Source organism: Dryobates pubescens, chromosome 7, assembly GCF_014839835.1.
Source record: "Dryobates pubescens isolate bDryPub1 chromosome 7, bDryPub1.pri, whole genome shotgun sequence".
Taxonomy (NCBI): Eukaryota; Metazoa; Chordata; class Aves; order Piciformes; family Picidae; genus Dryobates; species Dryobates pubescens.
Genome location: NC_071618.1, coordinates 7,233,387 through 7,255,037, shown reverse-complemented (window position 1 = coordinate 7,255,037; position 21,651 = coordinate 7,233,387). Strand labels below are relative to the sequence as shown.

The 21,651-nt window shown below is 42.5% G+C and overlaps 1 protein-coding gene across 1 annotated transcript; it reads left to right on the top strand.

The window, feature by feature from the left end:
* The first annotated feature begins 378 nt into the window (after nucleotides 1–378).
* Nucleotides 379–20,567, top strand: LAMP1 (lysosomal associated membrane protein 1). The gene is made up of 9 exons (XM_054162971.1): nucleotides 379–556; nucleotides 9,692–9,807; nucleotides 10,997–11,210; nucleotides 11,316–11,477; nucleotides 15,578–15,795; nucleotides 17,473–17,595; nucleotides 18,540–18,609; nucleotides 18,770–18,940; nucleotides 19,531–20,567. The coding sequence occupies exons 1-9, from the start codon at nucleotides 382–384 to the stop codon at nucleotides 19,668–19,670; spliced, it is 1,389 nt and encodes a 462-aa protein (XP_054018946.1). The 5' UTR covers nucleotides 379–381; the 3' UTR covers nucleotides 19,671–20,567.
* The last annotated feature ends 1,084 nt before the right edge of the window (nucleotides 20,568–21,651 follow it).

The window sequence follows — 21,651 nt, the reverse complement described above, 5'->3', positions numbered from 1 at the left end:
CTTGTGATGCTGCTGTGCTGTTCACACGTACGGCGCTGCACGCAACCACACAGAGCAGGCCTGCACCTGTCCCTCATAGGCTGTGCGGATGCGCACACGTAGCCACCACCACACGGCTGTGCGGAGGCCGTGCGCGCGGGGCACACGGCGCCGTGCACTGCCCCGCGCCCATGCCCGCGAACAGGTCTCCTCCTGCCCGCGCTCCCGCGGACACACTAACACGCGCGCCCCGCAAGCGGCCGCTCGGGCGTGAGTGAAACCTACAGCCTCCCCCTACTCTCGCGACATTCCTCCCTCTCCCCATTGGTCGGGACGCCCCCTCCGCTGAGCGCGCGGGTCATGTGGCGACGCCGGGGCGGTCCCGGTGACGTTAGCGGTCATATGATCGGCCGGGGCCGTCGCCAGTCTCCCGAGTGCGGTGTGCCGCTGCTGCCGCTCCCCCCCCTCCGCTATCCTCGCCCCTTCTCCACATTCCCACCAGTGCCGCCTCGCTCTGCCCCCGTCATGGCTCGCGCCCAGGGCGCGCGGGGGCTTCTCGCGGCGGCCACCCTGCTCGGTAAGGAGGGGATTGGAGCGACCTCGGCCTGTCGCGTCCAGCAGGAGGTGGAGCGGGGCTGGGGGGGTGGTCGCAGAGGCTTGGGGCGGCCTCTGGGCCGACGGCGGCACCTGTGCGCCGGCTGTAACAGGAGACCTGCCCGCGGGCTTACACCTGCTGTTGCCATTCCGGGGCAGTAGCTCTGACCGCGGGGGTCGTGGGCCTCTGTGGAGACGGCGGCACGGCACGCTGCCCGGCCGTGACTCGACCCGGATTGGGGAGAGAGGAAAGCGTCTGATTGCTGGGAGGCGGCGGGTCATCTTTCCTCTTCCTTGTACCGGGCCCCTGCGGACCCGCTGCGGGAAGTAGGAGGATGGTGGGGAGATGGCAGCGACTGCTGCAGCTGTGCTTGGGAGAAAGAGCCTGAGCGTGGGGACGCTCATCAGAGCATCTGCACTGGATTTAGGAGCAACGGTCCGGGAAGGACTCGAAAATACGCCTTTAACTCTCAAGAGGCTTGGAGACGCAGGAGCAACTGCTGTCATTGCTATGAAGTAGCCCTTTTCTATAGGGCAAGTAACATCCCCTTGCTTAATGGCTTTGATCCTGCAGTATCTTGAGTGAAATCTGAAGTGTCGTTGGAATAGAGAGATTTTAGTGCCTTCATGAGAAGATTGTTAGTGTGGCAAGACTGTTTTTATGAGGACGTGTGTCTGGCTTGTTTACTGATAACTGCCATGCTTTAGACTTCTTGCATTGAAAGCCACATCATGCAACACTATCAAATTTCTGAAGTGTGGCTTTGACAGCAGAGGAAACTTCTATACCAGCTAGCAAAAATATTTCCTGAATAAATCAGCAGTTGAGAATGTTTGTCTGCTGTTATTTTGGAGATTATGATAGCCTTCAAAACCAGTTTAAATTTCCTTTGGTAGTAAATATTTTTATCCTGGTTGACTGTTTCACGGAGTCTGAAAGATGTCACTCAGAAGGGTCACCGAACAGTTCAAACACCCAGCTCTTTTAAGCCAGTCTGGTCAGCATGGTGACTTGCAGTGCTATCACACTTGCTTTTTAAGACTGGCATCTTAAGTGGCACTACACTGGTGTTATAATGTGAAATCCTTGTATAGTTTGTGTAATACAGTTATGATTTCAATGAAGAATTTGCCTTTTTTTTTTTCCCCCTTCTAATCGGCCTGTGTAGTTCAAGTGGTACCAGAGATCATATTTTGTAGGACTCTACTCCTGCTTAATTAGCAGTTTCAAACAAAATTAGGTGCATTATCTTTGTTGTTTTCTGGCATGTAAAATGTATTAGGCTGCTGTAGCTGAGGCAACAGACTAGTTTATTTTACTACGGAGTAGTGCTTTACTGACCACCAAAGTTTTGTACCAGTGTCTAGTTGCCAAGTACTTCTATATAACTTTATCCTACAGTCTCTGGTGAAAACTTGGTGGCCCAAATAGAGTACTAACAGCTTCCACAATCTTCTGTGACAGTGTGGGGCTTGGATGGTAGGTATGAGATGAATTCTTTAGACCTTTTTGGTTCATGTGCAGCCTTTTAGTCATCTGAGTGAACGCTGGTGAGGACAAGGTAATTACTACAGGAGGCTGTAGGATTAGCATGGGTGGGTCAGATGTGAAAGCTTGTTTGGCAATGCCTTGACTTTGGGACAGTAGAAAAAAAAGTCCTCCTGAATGCCTCGCCACACCTCACTTACTGTTTCAGTTTTCCATTCACATTGAGCAGCAAGCACTAAGCTGAATGTTTTGTATGTCAGCATTAAGTATTTCATGACGAATTTCCTCCCAAATATCAAACATGCATATGGAAAGAAAAGAGGATTTGGGTAGTGCAGTGATAAATACAGGGAAACAGGGCTCTGGGAAATGAAGTGCTTCCCCTCAAGCTTAGCAATTGCTTTTTAAAATGCATAAGGAGGTGGTGCCTGTCTGTTGTTGGAGTACCATGGGTCACCTGGGTTGTGTGCCAAGCCCAACAGAGGTGCGTGTGCTCTTTGAGCACCTGTAGTTTATCGTTTGTTTGTGGTTTGTTTTGTTTGTTGTTGTTTTTTCATACTGAAACAAACATCAGAGAAAACATTCCTGGAAAACTAATTGTAGAGTCAGACATGGACTCGGTATTAGTGAGTAAATAAGGAAGTGTCTGAGGTTTAGGGTAGGAAAAATTAGTTTGACAAGGTAGCAAGAAGCCATTTCAGGGTTATTGATGCATAATCCACGTGTTTCTATTGCACAATTCTAGTCCAAAGGGGAGTTTCCAACCTTGCTAGCAATGTAGGGATAATTGAGAGAAACTTGGTAATAAATTCCAGTCACTGAGTAATTAGATGTTGTGTTGTTTTCCTTAGTCTTGGCATTGCTAGCTTTGCAGAACTGAGACTGAGTATAGATTAGTTTTCACAAGATACAACAGCTTTTATCTTGGGCAACATTGGAAACATTGTTCTGCCAAATGCTTCCCTTAACAGCATTTGCTTGATAGATTATTTGAGTGTGTTGACACAGTCTCTTAAGGATCTGAATTTGTGTACCAGTCCTAAGAGTGTCACCATGTGATAGGTTACTCGGTTTTGACTTTGGCAGCTATTCTGAGTTGCAATGTAACTTCTTATTTGCTGCATAAGAACTCCATAGACTCCCTGACATAACACTTTTGAGATATGCTCCCTTGGTTCCTGTTCAGGCTGACTGAGAAGTTTCGTTTATCTTTTTTTCGTGTGTGAAACTTGCTTCTGGATTGTTCTGTAGTGAATAGTGTATTTTCTAATCAGTAGCCGATGATAAGCTGAAGAATTGTCTCTCAAGGAGAAGATGGATATTTTGAGAAGTTAACTACCGTTATCTCTGTTAAGCCTTTCTGTGTCTTAAAGATAACTTGTTTCTAGCACTAAGAAGGCACACCTTGCCTTTGCTGATTGCAGCTTAACTGCGGCGCTGTCTTTTCAAGTCAGTTATTTGGAAATTCCTTGAGAAAGCTTGGTGCCATAGCAGGGTTCTTGGTATCTATTCTCTTAAGCTTGATAGAGCACCCTTTGGCTACGTGCTTGGCAGCAGTGCAAATGCTATTTGACCTGCTCATTGCATTACCTTAATTCTAAATTAGATTCTTAAAAATATTTTGGTAAATTAAACTTTCACTTCTTTGTGCATCTGTCTTCAAGATGGACTGCTGTTCCTTTCAATCTAAGGGTAACAGTTTCTTAACCTTCTCTGTCCTTTGACAGCTCCACTGACTGTCAGCACTACTTTTTCCACTAATTCAAACAGTGTGTTTGTTAGTAGCACCCTGTTAGAAGAGTACACCATTACAGATGTAGTTGATTTCTGCAGAGTGGATGTTTGTCTCGCTGTGCCCATTCCAGTAGAATACATAGAATAAACCAGGTTGGAAGAGACCTTCAAGATCACCGCGTCCAACCCATCAACCAATCAAACACCACCCAAGTATTCAGACTTGAGTGCAGTAGTCCACACTTAATACAGTTCGGGTTTTTTTGTTAAACTTCAGTGTCTTCTGGTGCCTAATAAGGCACAATTGGGTCTGTGTAATATGGGAGCATAGTATGTGTTTAGTTCCTTTGGGAGGGATGATATTTGCTCTATCCTCAGTAGGACTAGAATAGTTTTAGCCAAGCAGTTAGTTTGTTGTATTTTTTCCAGTATCATCTCCTCTGGGGAGGCCTTTAAATTGTCGATGCAATGCTTCTTCCTCCAAAATGTTGTTTGGGCTGCTGTCTACCTTGAAGGATGTGTGTTGCTTGTGTGGTGTTATACAGCAGCTCTGACCAGAGCAGGTGCAAAATGGACTTCTGTAAATGCTGAAAAGGGTCTAGCCACATGAGTTCAGATCTCCCAGTGGACTCATGTAATCAGCTGCTGTAGACCTATCCCAAGACTTCCTTCCTCTAGGTAGGAAACCATAAAGAAGTTTCATGTGACTAAACTTGATGCAGTTATGCAATTCTCTGGCCAAATGGCAAGTGTACAGCTAATAATGCTGTTGTACCCTTATAAATGTGTTTTTAAAGACAGAGATTATTGGTCTGCAGACTTTAATTGAAAAATGAATGTTTACTGCCATAATGGAAATCAACAATATATAAAAGCCAATCTGAGACTGCATTAACTTATCTGTTAGTTGGCAAGCATGCATCTTCCAGGGCTAGATTAGAAACTTGATATAATGAGCTGTGGCACCTGCACAAGTGCAGCTGATTCTCTTATCCCCTCATATCCATCCTTGAATCAAGTTCTGTTCCCTTTTTCCACTACTATGTGTGTGCTTGTGTGTTCAACAGCAGCTGAAGTGAGTCCAGTCTTGTCTTTTCTTCCTATGCTTTCCAGGTAGCCAGTGACAAGTGTTCTGAGTCTGTTGGTGAAAAGACAGGTGTAACTCATAATATTATGAAGATAAATCTAGTCTCCTGCAAAGTGGTTCATACATCAATTCTGTCAAGGGATTTTCCTGCCTTCAGTTTTCTCTAGAAATATTAGGGTTAGTAAACACTGATCTTCCAGGGAAAAAAAGGTATTTTTAAAGTTCTTGGGGTTTCAGTACTATTCCTATGTGATATAGATCCTGGATCCTAAGTATGTGGTCTTGACTTGGTCTTCTGAGAAAGGACTTGTACCAGGTGTTGCTCTGGGAGCGCTGCTTAGAAGGCAAGTAATTAGAGGAGAGGAAAAACTCCTTGGGGATTTTTTCCATTCTCTTCTCTAGATTTTTGGGGTCTTTGCTCACAAAATGTCACTGAGATGACGGGATCCTTCTGAATGGTCAGAATTAGTAAATTACTGGGCATTTGTTTTCACATGTGCAATAGAAAATAAACATCCTTCAGACAAGAGCTAACACTTCTCCCTGGATTAATGCCCTGTATATAGCAGCATTTGCTGTGTGCATGGTGCGAACATCTGGGCGAAGGTGCAGAGTGAGACAGACATTGTGGTTTAGGATGATTGTGTACTGCTGGCATCAGTCTGCTGAGCCATAATCACAGGGCGTCACACCCACCAGGCTGTGATGCTCTAAACCAGTGTCACAGTGGCTAGCTGGGCTGTGCTGCAGCCATGGCTTTCATCACTGTTGCCACAGTCACTCAGAGTAACTGCAAACAGTCTTATCTGCTGGATATCTCTCTTGCTTGGACTAAGATGATACAGAGCATGTGCCCAAGTAGATTGGTGTTGCTTGATGTCCTTTCTTCCGAGAGAGAGAATTTGTAAAGAAGTTTTGACTTGTGCAGGAAACAAGACTACAGTAGCAAACACCAAATTTATATGAAGTAGCTTTTGTGTTTGAGATCCTTATTGTTCATGTTTCTAATAAAAATTGGAGACAGAGTTAATCATTAACTATGGTAACTGAAGTCTTCATTGCAAGCAGACAGCGTGAGCATTTACCATTAACGTGTGCTTGCTCTTCTAGAGTACAGCAGCCATTCATCTTTCTCCCTCAGTAGGCTTTCCTTCTGTGGGAGAGTAACCCAAGGGTAGCTGTGCTTGGCTAAGAGGGTTTCAATCAGAAAAAGGGTAAAACCCCAAAGCATCTTTGTGTGGCCAAGAGATTGGGAATCCAGCCGTCCTAAGAGCCATATTCAAAGGGCATTAGGTTTTAATTGTTTAAATGTGCTAGATCGGTTTTTTAGTTCTGTAGTTAAAACAAATGTAACTTTTTGTAGATTTCTTTTATTTCAGACTGTCAATAGGCTCTGAAATAGTGGTGTTTTTTGATCTAATGATGTTAGATATAAGGTAGGATGCTGGATTTAATTAAAATTGTATCTAGCTGTTGCTGCAACTATTTTACCTTCAATCTTTTTATGCATGAGCCTGTCATTTCAGAAATGAGGTGGAAAGGAAGAGATTGTTAGGATTTTGAACTGAAAATATGCAGCTAGAGTAAATCTGTACGAGGCCCTTTTTGAGGGAGGGGGAACCTCTTGGAATATAAAGGAATCATATGTGAGATTTCTTTAACTATGGTACTTTTTTAATGATTCCTCTACTAGATATCCCTCGTGCAGCATTTCTAGCCAAGTGAATAATGAACTTCACAACATTTACATTTTGCTGTTGAAAAGGTTTAGGAGCTCTTCATCTTACTTAAATCTGAAGTACCTCCCTTGCCTTATCACAGATAGTTGTCAAATAGAGCACTTTAGCTAATATTGAGGTGTTCGTTTGAAGTCTGAAATTAAGAAGCCAGAGAGTCTCTCAGGTTTTTGTGCTAAGTAGCAGAAAAATACATTTTTAGGAGAAATACCAGCAATATTCTCAGTTTGCAGAGATGCTGTGATAAAATGTAGCACTACTTTATGTAACTTAGAAATATTCCCAGGACAGATTGATTCAACATCAGTTTGCTTTTCTGTATTCTTGACATTTTGACTGTAGGCTCTTACTATTTGTGGGCTGGTGATGATTCATGCATTAATCACTAGTTGACACTGAAACTGCCTTCACAAACTCAACAGCTGCTTTCCTGCAAAACCCAGTGAGCTGTTCCTCTGCCTTAAGCTGGCTGCAGTGAAGAGTAGGCAGGACATTCTTTCCTTTGGTGTCTTGATTTGTTCTTCAGTGGGTGTTTTGCTAATTTTTCTTTGCCCTATGTTTCCCTTGATTTCATCTGCATTTCTCCAGGATCACGCTTTCTCTAATCACCATCCTTGTGCACGTCAGCAAACTTGCAGCAAAATGTCCCTCTTGGCACTTCATTGAGGACAGCTCAGTGTCTCATGCTGGATGTCTGTCTCATCATTGACACTGCAAATCCAGTAGCTCCTGAACGTTCCTTAAAAAGGAGTGGGGATTCAGAGTTTGTTCCATACTTAGGAAATTGTGTTGTGTCACTCAACCTTGAAAAAAAATCTTAACAGTTATGCAGGTAGTATTTTTCAGTTTGTTCACACTCCTTGTTCTCTGTCACTTAGACTTGCTGGGACTGATTTGTCTGCTTTTCATTCCCAGACTTTGCCTTCCTTTTAGTGCTTTCTGGTACCTTGGCGTTGTCTTTTGTTGTCCTCTGAGTCATGTGTAATGGGCAGGTCTGTCACATTTTCCTTTAGGTCAGCAATATTTTTCCTTGGTTGTTTTTCAGTCTTTTCTTTCCCTTGCATTTCTCTCTAAAACTGGGTTTGTGTTTGTCCTTGGGTTTTTTGGTGTGTTGGTTTGGTTTTCTTCTGTCACTTTTGTTGCCAGTTGTCTTTTAGCTCTAAAATCAGCAAGGTTTTTAATAGCTATCAAACACGAGAGTCAGTATGCACACCGAAGGCTTTCATTATAGCATGATTTCCATTTGTAGTGTTAGTTCAAGTAGCCTTGGACTCTTATTCCCTGCCTCTGTGGTGTTTTCTACTCTGTGCTTCAAGAAAGTGTAAGCAGCTTGCTTTTCAGTGCTTGGGTAAAATGTAAACAAGCTCCAGGAAGTGGAAGGAAACTTTGCAAATTGAAATTTCCATGTGGAGGGGCATTGGCTGCTTCTAGCATTGCTCTGAACTGCAATAAATAGAATTTTGTTGTGAATGTGTGTTCCCTGATGAATATTATGAGCTGGACACAAAGGCAAAGGTAAGATAGTTTTGCTTTGAAATGCCTGTTTTCTACACAATTCATTCTTATCATAGTTTTTCCTCTCTGGTTTGAATTCCAGCTTCAGTTTTGTCCCTCTTAGATGCTGGGGGAGGATACCTTTTTGCTAAGGGGTAGGCAAGGAGGGAAAATGCGTGCCAAATGCCAGAGAAATTGTTTCCAATGTGCTTCTACAACTGAAGGGCCTTCTACCAAAGCTCAAGAGGCAGAAGTCCAATTTTTCCTAATATTTGTCTTAACACAATTGTATACACCATAGTTTTGTAGTGAAAAATTCAAGTTGGAATTTTCTCTTTGACAACTTCTTGGGGAAGGAAGCTAGCTAATGGATAATCCCTCAGATCTTTTTGCTGTATCAGCAGTTGGGTGGATTAGTGTGTTTGACTCTGAAGTGTATTTGCTTGAGATAGTGATTTATGTCTTGCAGTTGCTTTTTTTTATCAGGTTTTCTGCAAGACTGAAGTTGTTGCAAATGCAGGCTGATAAAGTGCTAGCATAAAAACGGTGCAGGCTTTTTGCAGTGAGGTTTGAATGTGTGTGGTGACAAATTGAGAATCAGAAGAATAATATGCTATACCATAAAGAACTTGGAATACCTTGGTATGATTTTGGATACAGGAGCACTGCCTGGTTAGCAAATGAAACGTGTGATGACCAACTTTCTGTATGTATCCAGCCCGCTGTAACACATCCCCTAGGTGGAGCTTCATTGGCAGTGGATGCTGGTCTACATTGATGCTATTGTCAGAAAACATGCATGATCTAGTGTTTCTCTCAACACATATTCTTACCCTGTGTCTTACCCTCTTAGGTCAGTACTCATGTGATCAGTTGTACTAGTGCTGGTGCTGGAGGGTAGCAAGGTGGGGGCAGCTGTGCTTTTGTCAGCAGCTCAGTTTTTGAGGTTCAACCAGTCAGGAAAACAACCTCAAGTCTGTCTCAAGGTCTTGGCCCCTATCCATCCTCTCACATGCAGAGAGCACGATGACATTAAAGTTCTCCTGGAAAGGATGGCGTGCTCCATCATGCTATTTTTGGCAGTCCCTCCAAAACATCTGCAGATAATCCAAGCTTTCTAAATGCTGCATTCAGTGCATGTACAGCTGAGTGTCCTGATACAGTGGGAATGGAGGCTGCATGGTGTGCTGGTGGGGGATGGCTGAGCGCTGTGGGCATACAGGATCAAATATGCTAAGTTGTTCTGTCTGAAGCTTGCTAAATAGTTGTGTAGGGTGAGCACTAAGTAGCTGCTTTGAACAGTGTGGCTGGTGTTGCAAGTTGTTTTTATTCTCCAAGGACCCAGCATGTCAACAGTTTTGATTTGTGTGGCTTTGTCTTTTCATAAATGGGGTGTTAAATTTGTCCTCAGTGTTAGCAGTGCTGAAGGTAGTACAGAGGTGGTTGGTGCTCAAGTTTACAAACTCGGCTGCTGTAGGACATACTCCATTTAAAATGCATAGCTTTCCATATTTATCTCCTTGTGATCATAAATTGAAACTTAAATGACACAAGTCAACCACTTGTCATTCTTAACAGGCTTCTTACAGGCTTCCTCTTCATTTGAGTTGAAAGATTCAAGTGGTAAGGCCTGCATAATTGCTGATCTGACAGTAGCCTTCTCGGTGGAATACAAAAGCAATGGACAAAAAGAGGTAAGGAGGATGTCTGGCTGCTTGGCTTTACCTTGTGTTTATCAAGAGTGGCATTTCTGCATGTGTGTGGTATCTAGACTTGGAACAAATATTTCAGCATGGAAATTTGCTTCAGCACAGACTTCCTTCCAATCATATTGCATCAACTTTTCTTTTATTACTGATGTTTCTTCTAGTCAAACATAGTCATGGCTGTCTGAAACCACAACAGACAAATATATGTGTGAAACGACCTTAGACTGAAATTTCACACCAATCCTATTGGTAGCGAAGATGTCTTTCATTTGAACTACAGAGACAAAGATGCTGCCAGTTGTCTTTTGGTGAACTTCGTCATGCTTGCATGGACTAAATCTAAACTGAGATAGCCATCAGCACACAGCTTTTGAACTTCCCAGAAATCTGTGATCCTCTCACTGAGCAAATCTGTAGCTTGCAAATGATGGATTATTTATAATCTCGTTGCAGTTGCCTGTTCTGAGGCGTTGATTATTCCCCCCCCCCCCCCCCCCCCGCCCCCTCAGTGTAATATGAGATTTAAAAGTCCCTACTGCTTTACCAGTGGTGTAGTGGCTGTGTGTGACTTGAGCTGAGTGTTTCATTGCATAGTCCACTTTTTCAGTGGTGTGATATCCTGCTGATACTGGCATACAAGTCTGTTTGCAGAGGTAATTATTCTCAAAACAGGTTGTTTGGCTGTTTCTTCTTGTAAACAGTAAGTTTTAAACTTTCCTGTAATCAGTGTATTGTTCTTCAGGTGCCACATTACTTCCCAATGTGTAATAAAAGTTTGGCTATGATACATGTTAGGCTGTGCCATTTGCTGCCTTTGTTCTTGCTCAATTATACTACAAGGAACAGGGCTGGCATTCTTGTGTTTTTCACGTGTCCAGAGTGTTCCAGATATAATTCACCAAGTACAGAAGGACCTGCAAATTCATAGAGGGGAAAAGTGTAAGAGGTGCTACAAGTGCATACCATCATCCTCAAATTTCAGAGAGCAGTGATCTCAGGAATCCAAGTGCCAGTAACATGTTACTTGCCGTATACAGGTGTAGAAGTGAACATCTTGCAGCGTGTATGAGTGTCAGCTGTGTCCTGTAACAGTTGGATGGGATACTTCAAAAAAGCAATAAGGAAAAGTTGTTAGATCATCCCATTTACATGTATTTTGTTTTCTGCCCTACAGTTTGCAAACTTTTTTCTTCCACAAAATGCTACAGTAGAGCCACGGAGCTCGTGTGGCAAAGCTAACACATCTCATCCCCTCCTGGTATTGGGTTTTGGAGCAGGACATTCGTTAAGCCTGAATTTTACAGAAAATGCAGACAAGTACCAAGTTGAAGAGCTAGTTTTCCACTACAATCTGTCAGATGCAACTTTATTCCATAATTCAACTACAGGTAAAAGGAAAACTTCCTGTTCTCATTGTGTAGCCCTTCCAAATGTAATACCGATTGGTTTCTGCAAGTACCGTTGTAGACTAACGCAGTGCAATCTTTTCACAGGAGACGTGAAGAAAGCATCACACAAAACTACTATTGAGGCACATATGGGCACAAAATACAGATGCATCAGCTTCAAGCACATCAATATGAAGAATGTGAACATCACTTTTAGCAACGTTACTTTGGAAGCCTATCTGACCAATGGCACTTTGAGTACAAACAGTAGGTATCTTGTAGCAGAGAAGGTACTTGGTGCACTGATACTTACAGTAAGAGATTATTTCTTTTTAAGTCCTGACTGGTGTATTTAAGAAGGTTCAAACTAGATCTGAAGCTCTGGTAGCAGCACTTTTTGGAACGAATGGACCTGCTTTAGGTGTTCCCCACAGGAGTGTCAGCATGCATAGACTAGAAGATAGGTATTAGGGAACACTACTTCTGTTCTTGAGTATTTGAATGTAAACATCTGCTGTGGTTAGATCCTCGGGGCTCATGGCCAAAATCCTAGATTAAGAAATATTTGATAACTGCCAAGTATTATGTCTCTGCCAAAGTAATTTGAACTAGTTACTGTGTGCTCTGGGGAAGATTAGCAATACAGTGACAAATAGCCACTCTGTAGGGAGCAGATATTTACATCTTCCTACAGGATGCTTTATGCAAGCAGTAACAGGGATGTTCTTTCTATGTGAGGTTCAAACACAAAGTATGTTTTTGTGTTCTCATTGCTTGTATTGAAAAGCATTTTGAAATGCCACTGCTATAATGATTAGAAGATAAAGCTACCTAATGTTATGTTCGTGTTCTTTGCTTTTGTAGCAACACTCTTCATACGTGAAGAGCCATGTAAACTGATCAACTATTCTGTCTTAAGGTGTAGTAAGCCTTTGCCTTGCATTTGGAGCAAGTAAGAAGTCTCCATCTAGGCAACCTGACCTAGTTGAGGATGTTCCTGCTTACTGCAGAAGGGCTTGGACTACATGACCTTTAGGGTCCCTTCCAACCCAAACCATTCTGTGATTCTCTGGGAAATGGAGAACTTGCATGCTATTAATCCTATTTATGCACCTGTTAAGCTGAATCTTAAAATTAGGGTAGTTAGTGCCAGCATGGCATAGATAAACTGAACAAGTGCCTTCCACAAATGCATCTCTGCCTTGTCCCACCTCCCTGAAAAATGTCTTGCCTGACGTGTGATAGTACTGGCATTGACTTCCTTATGGCTGCTTTGTGTGGCTACCTTAGATATCAGTGTGTATGGTCTCTTGATCAGTCTCTTCCATTCAGTGAAGCAGTTTGCAGCAAAGATAAGGACCTATGTTTGTCACTTAAAGAAAATATCTTGTTTCTATTACTTCAGTCTTCAGAACCATCTACTTTTTTAAGACACAACATCTTGAATCAGTTACACTGGATGACTACAGTAATTGATCAGTTATCAGCAGGTTTGAACATTAGCTCTGATACTGGGGGAAGGTAGGTTTTAACTTGCACAGTAGGGACATTCTGCTGAAGTTCTGTAGAATACTTTTCCTTTTAAGGCCACCTGTTACCAAGTCCTTCTGCTAGAAATTCAATACTGCATTATTTCTGGGGGGTGTTCCTTATGCAACACCAGTTTGTCAGCATTCCTACACTTCCTTCTCTTCTCTTTTAGATGAAATGCTTTTATTTGCCATGATTACTTTCCCAGTGCTTTTTGGGTTTGTTTTTTTTCCCTCCATCCTCTGGCAGCACTGTTGATGGAACTATTTATCCTTGTAAAATCTATGTGATTACCTGTGACCCTGGAATAGACACTGGTCTGAGGTCAAGCTTTTTGGTTAGTTCTTTTTGTTTCCATATATTGCCATGCACAGTGGGGGTTTTTGCTTAAAATTATCATAATCTCTAATTTTGTTGTTTGGTTGGTTTTTAATTGTCTTGGGTCTGCTCCCAGATAGCTCTTGGTGCAGTAGGAAGAGGAAAAAATATCTTTCTTGGTCCGTTTGGGTTTGTGGTGGTTTGGGTGGTGTGTTGTTTGGTTTGGGCTTTTTTGTTGTTGGTTGTTTTGGGTTGTTTTTTAATTTGGAGGGATTTTGGTTGGTTAGTTTTCTTATTTTATTCAGACAGTCATAGAATTTTCACTTTGTCCTCTTTTGAATCTTTTTGACCCTGAAACCATATTGTTCTTTCCAGATTCATTCCTCTTTTCCATTCTTGTAGGCTTGAAAACTTCCCTGTTCTTTTGGCAGCTAGTTATTGATAAATGTTATACCTGGAAATCTCCCTTAACTACTTCTTTCTCTGCAACTATTCCAGTAGAGCATGTTTCTGCTGGTGATCTAGATAAGGCTCCCTGGAAGGAAGAATAGTCACTATTCAGTACATGTGTGCATCACTAGTAATGGTAACTTTTGTTGTAATACCTTGGAGCCCAGTGACTGAGGTTACAGTAGTGATTATCTGCAGCTCTGAAGAAAAGAAGGCTTTCATTTTTGTGTTGGTAGTTTTGTCACTTTCCTGTACCCATCAGAAGAAGATATAAGGATTTGTCTCCTCTTCAGAGCTGTCTTGAATAGTGGCTAGGAGCTATGCTGTAACTCAGTACGATGAAAATAATGTATCAAGGCTCCATTTAGGGCAAACGTCTACTTGAAGTCACTTGGTCGTTTCCATCTTCCAGCTTGAGTAAGAGGCTGTATATGTTGAGGTTTTGCAGGTGGAGGGAAATCCTTCATTGAAATACCAAGTAAATCTGCTGTTTGGTTTATTTGTAAGGAAACTACCACATTTGGGGACCTGACCAGTGTCAGCCTACAGAAAATGGGTCACTTCTCTATTCATCCACTTTCCCTCTGCTCTTTAACTTGCAGTAGCAAAGTATGCTATGTTTGATTCTGTATGACTTCAGAAGGTGTGATTAGAGTTCCTTTTTCTGAGCTGTAATTGAAAGTTAAGTTGCTGTTTAAGTTGAGAGGCTTTTAATTAGGTATCTGTTATCTGCAGGATATGTAGGGATTACATTTTAGAAGTAGGCCCTTTGAGTCAGAATTGACAATTGCTGCACTTGCTGTTGTTCTTGCAAAGTACAAACAAATGTAATGTAATGGGTTGGGGCAGATCCCCTCCCCACCACAGGCAGAAATAACGACTCAGACAAACGGATTGCAAAAGTGATGAAAGTTTAAATAGAAAGCAGTGAATGTTACAGAAAACCCAAAGCGCAGTGACAAAGAAAGATCCCATCCCCACCTGAGGGTGCATGCAAAACCCCCAGGGCTCCTTCATCCCCCTCCCTCTGCTGGGCTAGTCTCAGCTGGCCAGGCCTGAGACTGCCCATCCCCCTGTGGCCTTGGGCCCAATCAGGCCCATGGCCGGGAGATCTCTCCCCCAGTTACCAAGTCTCGGAGAGGGAAGGAAAGAGGAAGTGCCAGACTCCGCACTGGATCTTATAGTGGTGCAAAGAATTATGGTAGGAAATACACAATTTCCTGTGTCCATCCCTCTGGGCTGGACTTCTGGACACAGGAAGTGAATGCACCAGGGGGGCACCCAACTCAAACTACAACAATCCTGTCATGTGAAGATGACCTTGTCTGGGAACATGGAAGCCTCTAGCACAGTAACATCTTTGCTTTGACCTTTAGGTTTTGGCTCAGAAGTTCAAGAAAATTATTTCTTCCCAGATCATGTTAAGGTCTCACTGCCAGGTGTTCTGAGTATTCTGGAAAAACAAACAGAAACAATGCCAGAGCCACTGTTCGTTCAGTCTTTTTGCCTTGGAAGAGCCACAGCACTGCTATGAGGACTCAAGAGGTCCAGCGGTATTTTAATGTCCCTGTGGGCATTGCCAAGAGAATGACATAGGGTCCTCCCAACCTGGTGGTGCAAGTGAAAGAGGAAGAACACCACCTCTCCTAGGAGAACAATTTAACAGTGGGTGCAACTGTTCTTCTGCTTCTAACACACAAGTGCCCAGAGTGTCTAAGTGGTAGTCATCTCACCCTTGCTGTGAACATGCATCAGGAATGCTAGCTCTGTCAGCATAGCAGCCTCTTTGTTTATCCTGACTTGATAGCAAAATGACATGACAGACATCAATGAAAGCAGATGCAGTTACCACAAACTTCTGTAAATAGTAGCAGAGGTGTAATTTTCACAGCTAGCTGTTGAAAGTGTCTCAGACTTTGCAACAAGAGTTTAGGTAATGGTTTACCCTTGTGTTTCTATTAGAAAAAGTTACTTGACATTGTGTTCTTTTCTTTCCCTGGAGGATTAAATGAGTAGTTCATCCCACAGCTTCATTTTGTTTGGTAATGACTGTTTTCTGTTCTCTCCAGTGACAGAATGTGCTGAAGATATGGGCTCTACTACTGCTGTGGTGCCCACAACTCCTAAACAGACTACTAGCCAGGTTCCAACGACTAGTCCAGCACCAACTGCCTCACCCCCAAATCCTGCAGTTGGTAAATACAATGTGACCGGTGTAAATGGAACCTGTGTGCTTGCCTACATGGGATTACAGCTTAATATCACCTATCTGAAAAAAGATGAAAAGGTACTTTTTTCCGTCTCCTTTCTTCAAAACTTTCACATTCCTTCTTTGGGAAAGACTTGTTACAGGCTAACATTTCTCTTTTAAAAATATACCAGTTCTTTGTATTGTTCATCCGTGATTCTCCTCTATTTGAGTTTATTCATTTGGACTGGAGTAGAGTAGTGATGATTCAAACAGTTCTCTTCTACTGAAAGTGGTCATTAAAGGTTTTTTCCATTCAATAAGAGCGCTACACTTACTGGATTTGAAAGGCAAATTTATACAGTCATTGAACAGTAAAAATTACAAGGGTATGAGTAGGTGGAATCCTATTATCAAAGGTGCCATCTGAACAAGATTTTCTTAACAGTTAAAGTACAGGAATTTGGCTTGAGGAACCTGAATGATAAACAGTGAATGACTACTAGCAGGGAAAACTATTACTACTGTAAAACTGGACAGGCTTGGTTAGAGTTAACTTGCAGCTAACACCCAAGAAGCTTGGGTTTGACTTCAGTGTTTAACAGCTACTTAATGGTCGATTTTATCAGCAGAAATGTTACATGTTTGATACAAGATCCAGAGCCACCACAGGTTCTTTCTCTTCATTGTTGACACAAAACCCACCTCACCAGCTACATGGTCAAACCTGTTGCCTACTAAGTGGTAAGGCAAAGCTATGAGGAGTAATCCCAAAATGACTGCTGAAGGCCCTCAATAGGAAGCAATGACCAAGGGTCATCAAACCTTCCTATTCAGTACAGCTTGTTTATAAGGACCTTTGTTCACAGGCTGCTTTTTCCTGTCCTGTGGCTTAATCTGACCTAACGGGGACAAATGCAGGCAAGCAAACTGTGGCTGCTTTTGTGTAGGTTTAAGTTGGATCTCAGTGATAAAGCACCTGGTGTGAAGAGGGTGGTATCTATATAGGCTTTAGCTGCTTAATCTGTATGTGGTGGTGCAAAGGAGCCTGTTGCATTTATTTGTGATGATGACAACCGAGAAGTAAAATCATAAGCACCAGTAGGTGGTGTGTGGCTGTACAGTAGCTGGTTATGATGGTAACTGTGTTCTAGCTACCTTAATTGCTTGAATTTCTCTAAGCTGTGTTCTGTAGTCTGACATTCTAGCTCTACTGGAACAACTGATTCCTAGTGTAATGACCAGTGGAGAAGGTGGCATATAGGTTTTCCAAAGTCCCATGAGCACACGAGGATCAACTTAAGAGCTACTGAAAGGTTTCTGTGTGATCATTTCTTTTCTTTTGCAAGTGCATTTAACCTACATCCTCCTGCAGATAAAGAACATAAAACCATGTACCATGAGCAAAGCCAAAGCATTTTAAATGAGTGACTTGCAAGATTATTGAATTTGCAGGTGGTTCCCTTGATTGCTTCTCCATTATGTCACAGCATTATTTCATAGCTTATTGCCCCCTGTGTAGTGGTGGTTACTGATATTTTTCCTTATGCTGCTAGGACTAAAGAAGTTTAGCATGGAGAAAGCAGCAGGTTATTGGTTGCAGCCAGCCAAGGCTGCAAAAAGCTTCACCTTTAACTTGTCTCTGCCCAGCTGTCTGTAGTGTTTGGGCAGATACAGCATTCTATGGGTTTGACTACACGCAAGCTAGAAGTTGGCTGAATGCATGATGACGTGTTAGTCTCTTCAGATGTCATAACTGGTCCTTTTCCCTCATAGATGGGCTTGGATTTGCTAAATTTCATACCAAATAACACAGCTGCTTCTGGGAGATGTGACAATACATCTGCCTTCTTGAATCTGACTTTTGAGAAAACAAGTGTCATCTTCCACTTCGCATTGGTAAGAATCCTAGACACAGCGTGCGGGGGCTGCAGGACTTCTCCTGTGGTAATACTAACTGGGACAAGTACAAGAGGAAAATAGATGCAGCTAGAGAAAAGGTGGTGAATAATTCCTTTGGTCTTAATACTAGGATTTAGAAAGTTTAGTACTTTGGTAACTGTGAAGAAAGAATATACATATGTGCCCTTGTATATACACCGGAATCTATTTTGGGATGGATTCGGAAACCCCATTTTGGAATGAGAATTGCTTTCAAGATTGTATTGCCTACTCTGTAAAGATTCTTGCCCTAACTAGGAACAGTGTGTGACAAGCAGGCATCTCATCTAACTGTACCAGTCTGGAACAGGATTTAAGTCCCCAGTATTCTGTGTACAGCCCAAGGCCTACGTGTACTTATGGTTTCCTATGATGGTTGGAAATCCTGGTTTCCACAGCCCTCCCCCAGTGCTGTAGTAGAGATGGGTACCCTGGAGGACTGAATCCACTGTTTGTCAGAGAGCTTCATGTTTCCTTTTAATACTCATGAGATTGATAAAATGCAATCACCTTGACCTGTGGCTATGAAATGACTCCACGTCTGTAGGGTACTGAGCTGGTTTAAAGCTGTACCTGTAGCACAGGTGAGATCATTGTAATACCTTGGTTAAAGTGTGGGTAGGACTCTGCCTGTAGTGTAGAAGTCAATTTATAATTCTGAAGTGCCACAGGGCCCCCCTTCTCTACTCCCTTCCCTCCTCCTCCCTTCCCTCAGATGCTGCATACCTTCTGTAGCGTTCCTCTGCTAATGCTCTTCCTTTGGATGCTAGTTCCAATTGTAGACTATCCTTTGAAAAGCCTTCTCGAAATGCATGCAGGCCTGAACTAAAATGTTAACAGCTTCTGTTGTATGCTGTTAGCTTAAATGACAACTTACTGTTTTGTTGGTTTTGTTTTAAAAGAATACAAGTGCTGAAAAATTCTTCCTGCAAGGCGTGAGTGTAAGCACAACTCTGCCTTCTGAAGCAAAAGGTAAGAACTTTTAAGAAGTCTGCTTCTAGTGACTACTTCTGTAAATATTAAGGGTTACTGCATTAAGTAACATGTTAATGTTGGGGATGAATGTATCACATTATGTCCTGTGAGCTTACAGCTCCTGCTCTTCAGGATTCTAAGACTTCCTATTGTACAGTTCCACAGTTTGAAGCATCCAACAACAGCATGAGTGAGCTGAGAGCTACAGTAGGAAACTCCTACAAGTGTAGTGCAGAGGAGAATCTCCAGGTCACAGACAAAGCCCTTGTGAATGTATTTGATGTTCAGATCCAAGTTTTCAAGATTGATGGAGACAAATTTGGGGCAGGTAAGAGGTTTACAGTTTAGGGGAGGAGTGTAAGATGCATGAAGCATACTCTGGTACGATAATCTCTAGATAAATGTCAGGTTGTAGGTGCTGTGTTTAGTCTCTGTATGCCCTACTACAGATGTTGGGGGGCTTATTATATGCAAGAGCTACATAAAAAGCTTTGCAATAACTAGGAATTCTTCCTTGTGGCCAAGGGAGGCATTAAGGAAGAACATTAACTTTCCCTATCAACTGTGCAGGCCATTGCTTAAAAGGGGCAAAGTTCTAGGAAACTCCTTATTAGCTAATGGTGTCCTTTGTGGTTAAAGCAATATGGCTGGGGGTGGAGTGACATGATGGCATAATACTAACAGCTCTAGAGAAGGAAACAGTTAATGTAAATCTCTATAGAATGTGTGTACAACTGGTACCATCATCCAGAGTGATGATAGTTAGTGAGCTTGGCCTCCTTTTGGTTGTTGGCAAGCTAAGCTAGAAGCTAACTAGAGCCAGTTTTATCTGATGTGCTGAGGGCCGAAGTTTGGAGCTCTAGGTGTAGCCATCTGTTGGTGTACTAGTGCCTAACATGGATCTTTTTCTCTCTTCAGTGGAAGAATGCCAACTGGATGAAAACAACATGCTGATCCCTATAATAGTTGGTGCAGCCCTTGCTGGTCTTGTTCTAATTGTCTTGATTGCTTACTTGATTGGCAGAAAGAGAAGCCACGCTGGATATCAAACGATTTAATGACTTGCACTAAAATCCAGTGTCGATGAAAAGCAATTGCAAGAGGCTGGGGGGGGAGGGAGGGAAAACCCCACATTTCCCCTGAGCTAAGATCGATATTTTAAGGGAACACCTTTTCTTGCGAGTTGCTGCTGCTTTAAAGTCTGCTTTATTAAATGTGAAATCATCTTGCAGCATTTAACTATGCACAAAGATAACTTCTGAAAATTCTGGTGTTTAATTTTGCTAACTAGTTTAAATATTTACCCACTTAGGAAAAAAAAAAAGCCTGAAAGTTTTTAAGGGTGCTTATTTTGGGAATTGGCATCAGGTCGTGTCAGCTAAAGATTCCAGAGAGAGGGATGTTGCTAATTCACACTGACTTCATTTCAGAGCTGGTAACAAAGGGAAAAGGCTCATTCTCCGTACCGCCGCCACCCAGCGATGATGTTAATTGTACTGATGATGCATTCAAAAAACCCCCTCAGTAACAACTGACAGAATGGAAATGTAAAAATCTAAGCTCCACCTCGTCTCTTAGGTGTGTATTTTTTACTAAGCTTTAAACTTGATGCCTGGCACATGCAGGGTGTGAACAATGCAATACTCGAACCTTACAGGAACTCTTTCTGATTGGACAGCTACCCTGTTTGATATTTTTGATGCTGTGCCAGCTTGTTAGGGGCTGGCTCTTTTTTAAAATGGGTGTTATTTTTATTTACCTTCTTTTGTAAAGTGATTTCGGTCTATTCTGTTGGAAGGTCCAGAGAGATCCTGTTACTGCACATGTGTACAATATAGATCTCAATCTGCTGATTCTCTTGCTTTAAACTTGGCTGGGGGGTTGTACACTTTAAGGATCAGTTCTTATGTATGCATTGCCTGTAACAATGCTAATAAAGACACTTTTTTTCTGTATGTCTTGGTGTGGTGATCACTCTTAAAAACATTTGATCAAGTGCCCAAGTCTTGCTTGAGCTTTCCAAGGGAAGCTTTAAATAATCCTCAGTGTGGAGTTATGTTAAGCAAGCGTTGACATTTTTAACCTATCTTTTTTACCCCTTGTGGCACAAAGGTGGGGCTTAGCTGTGTCTTTGTCTTCAGAACAGTCCCCTTTTCCTGGACTTTGTGCTTGGAAACAGGTCAAGCTTCTGCATGTCAGTAACCTCAGATCTGGAGATGTTAACTCTTCCCTGTGAAACTGCCACTTGCTGAGATGTCCATATAGCGGTCTGCCTGAAGCATCACTTTGTGGAAGTGCTGCTAAGGTGTTCTGTGTGAGGACTCTTGTAAGTGACATTTTAGGTTTTATTTTGAATTTGAATTCTTACCCCAGTAGGAAACATGTCTGCAGAGGTCTCTGTGTATTGTAACATGATGGAACTGAACCTTTGTATTTAAAGCGTCACTGACTCCCTTCTGCAGCAATGTTTTGGTAACATTGCTAGCTACATGGTAACAGTGCTAGCCACACAGAACAGAATCCAAGTCACTCTGAAACACTGGACAGAACGCTGTCCTAGTATACTTTGGACCATCTGTCCTCCTACCTTGAAGGTACCCGGAAACTGGATTGTGGCAGTGGTGAATACATGAATGTTTCTTCATACCTGCTGATGTATAGTACTGCTACTGTACTTATTGCTCAAGGTAATGGTGTCTCTTATCATAAAGATAGCTTTGAATCACACTGTTGAGTAGCTGTCTTGTATAAGGGAGTACCTGGCTACTTCCTCTGAAAGTTGATGGTGGTGTTTTTCCCCCTGCTGAGGAATGAAAGAAACTGCACATCAGGGGATGAATTAAAGGCCTTCCTTGTCAAGGACCAAAGGTGGCTTGGAGTAGCATCTGGAAGTCACATTGTGTTAAAAGGTGAGGCTTTCCACGGCAACAAGGCGCATAAACGTCACACATTTCTGGCCTCTTCAGTTGTCCTGTTTCTCAGCAGGAGGGAGAGGGAAAGGATTTGGCCACGAGAGGGCCCTGTAAGGACAAGAATTCA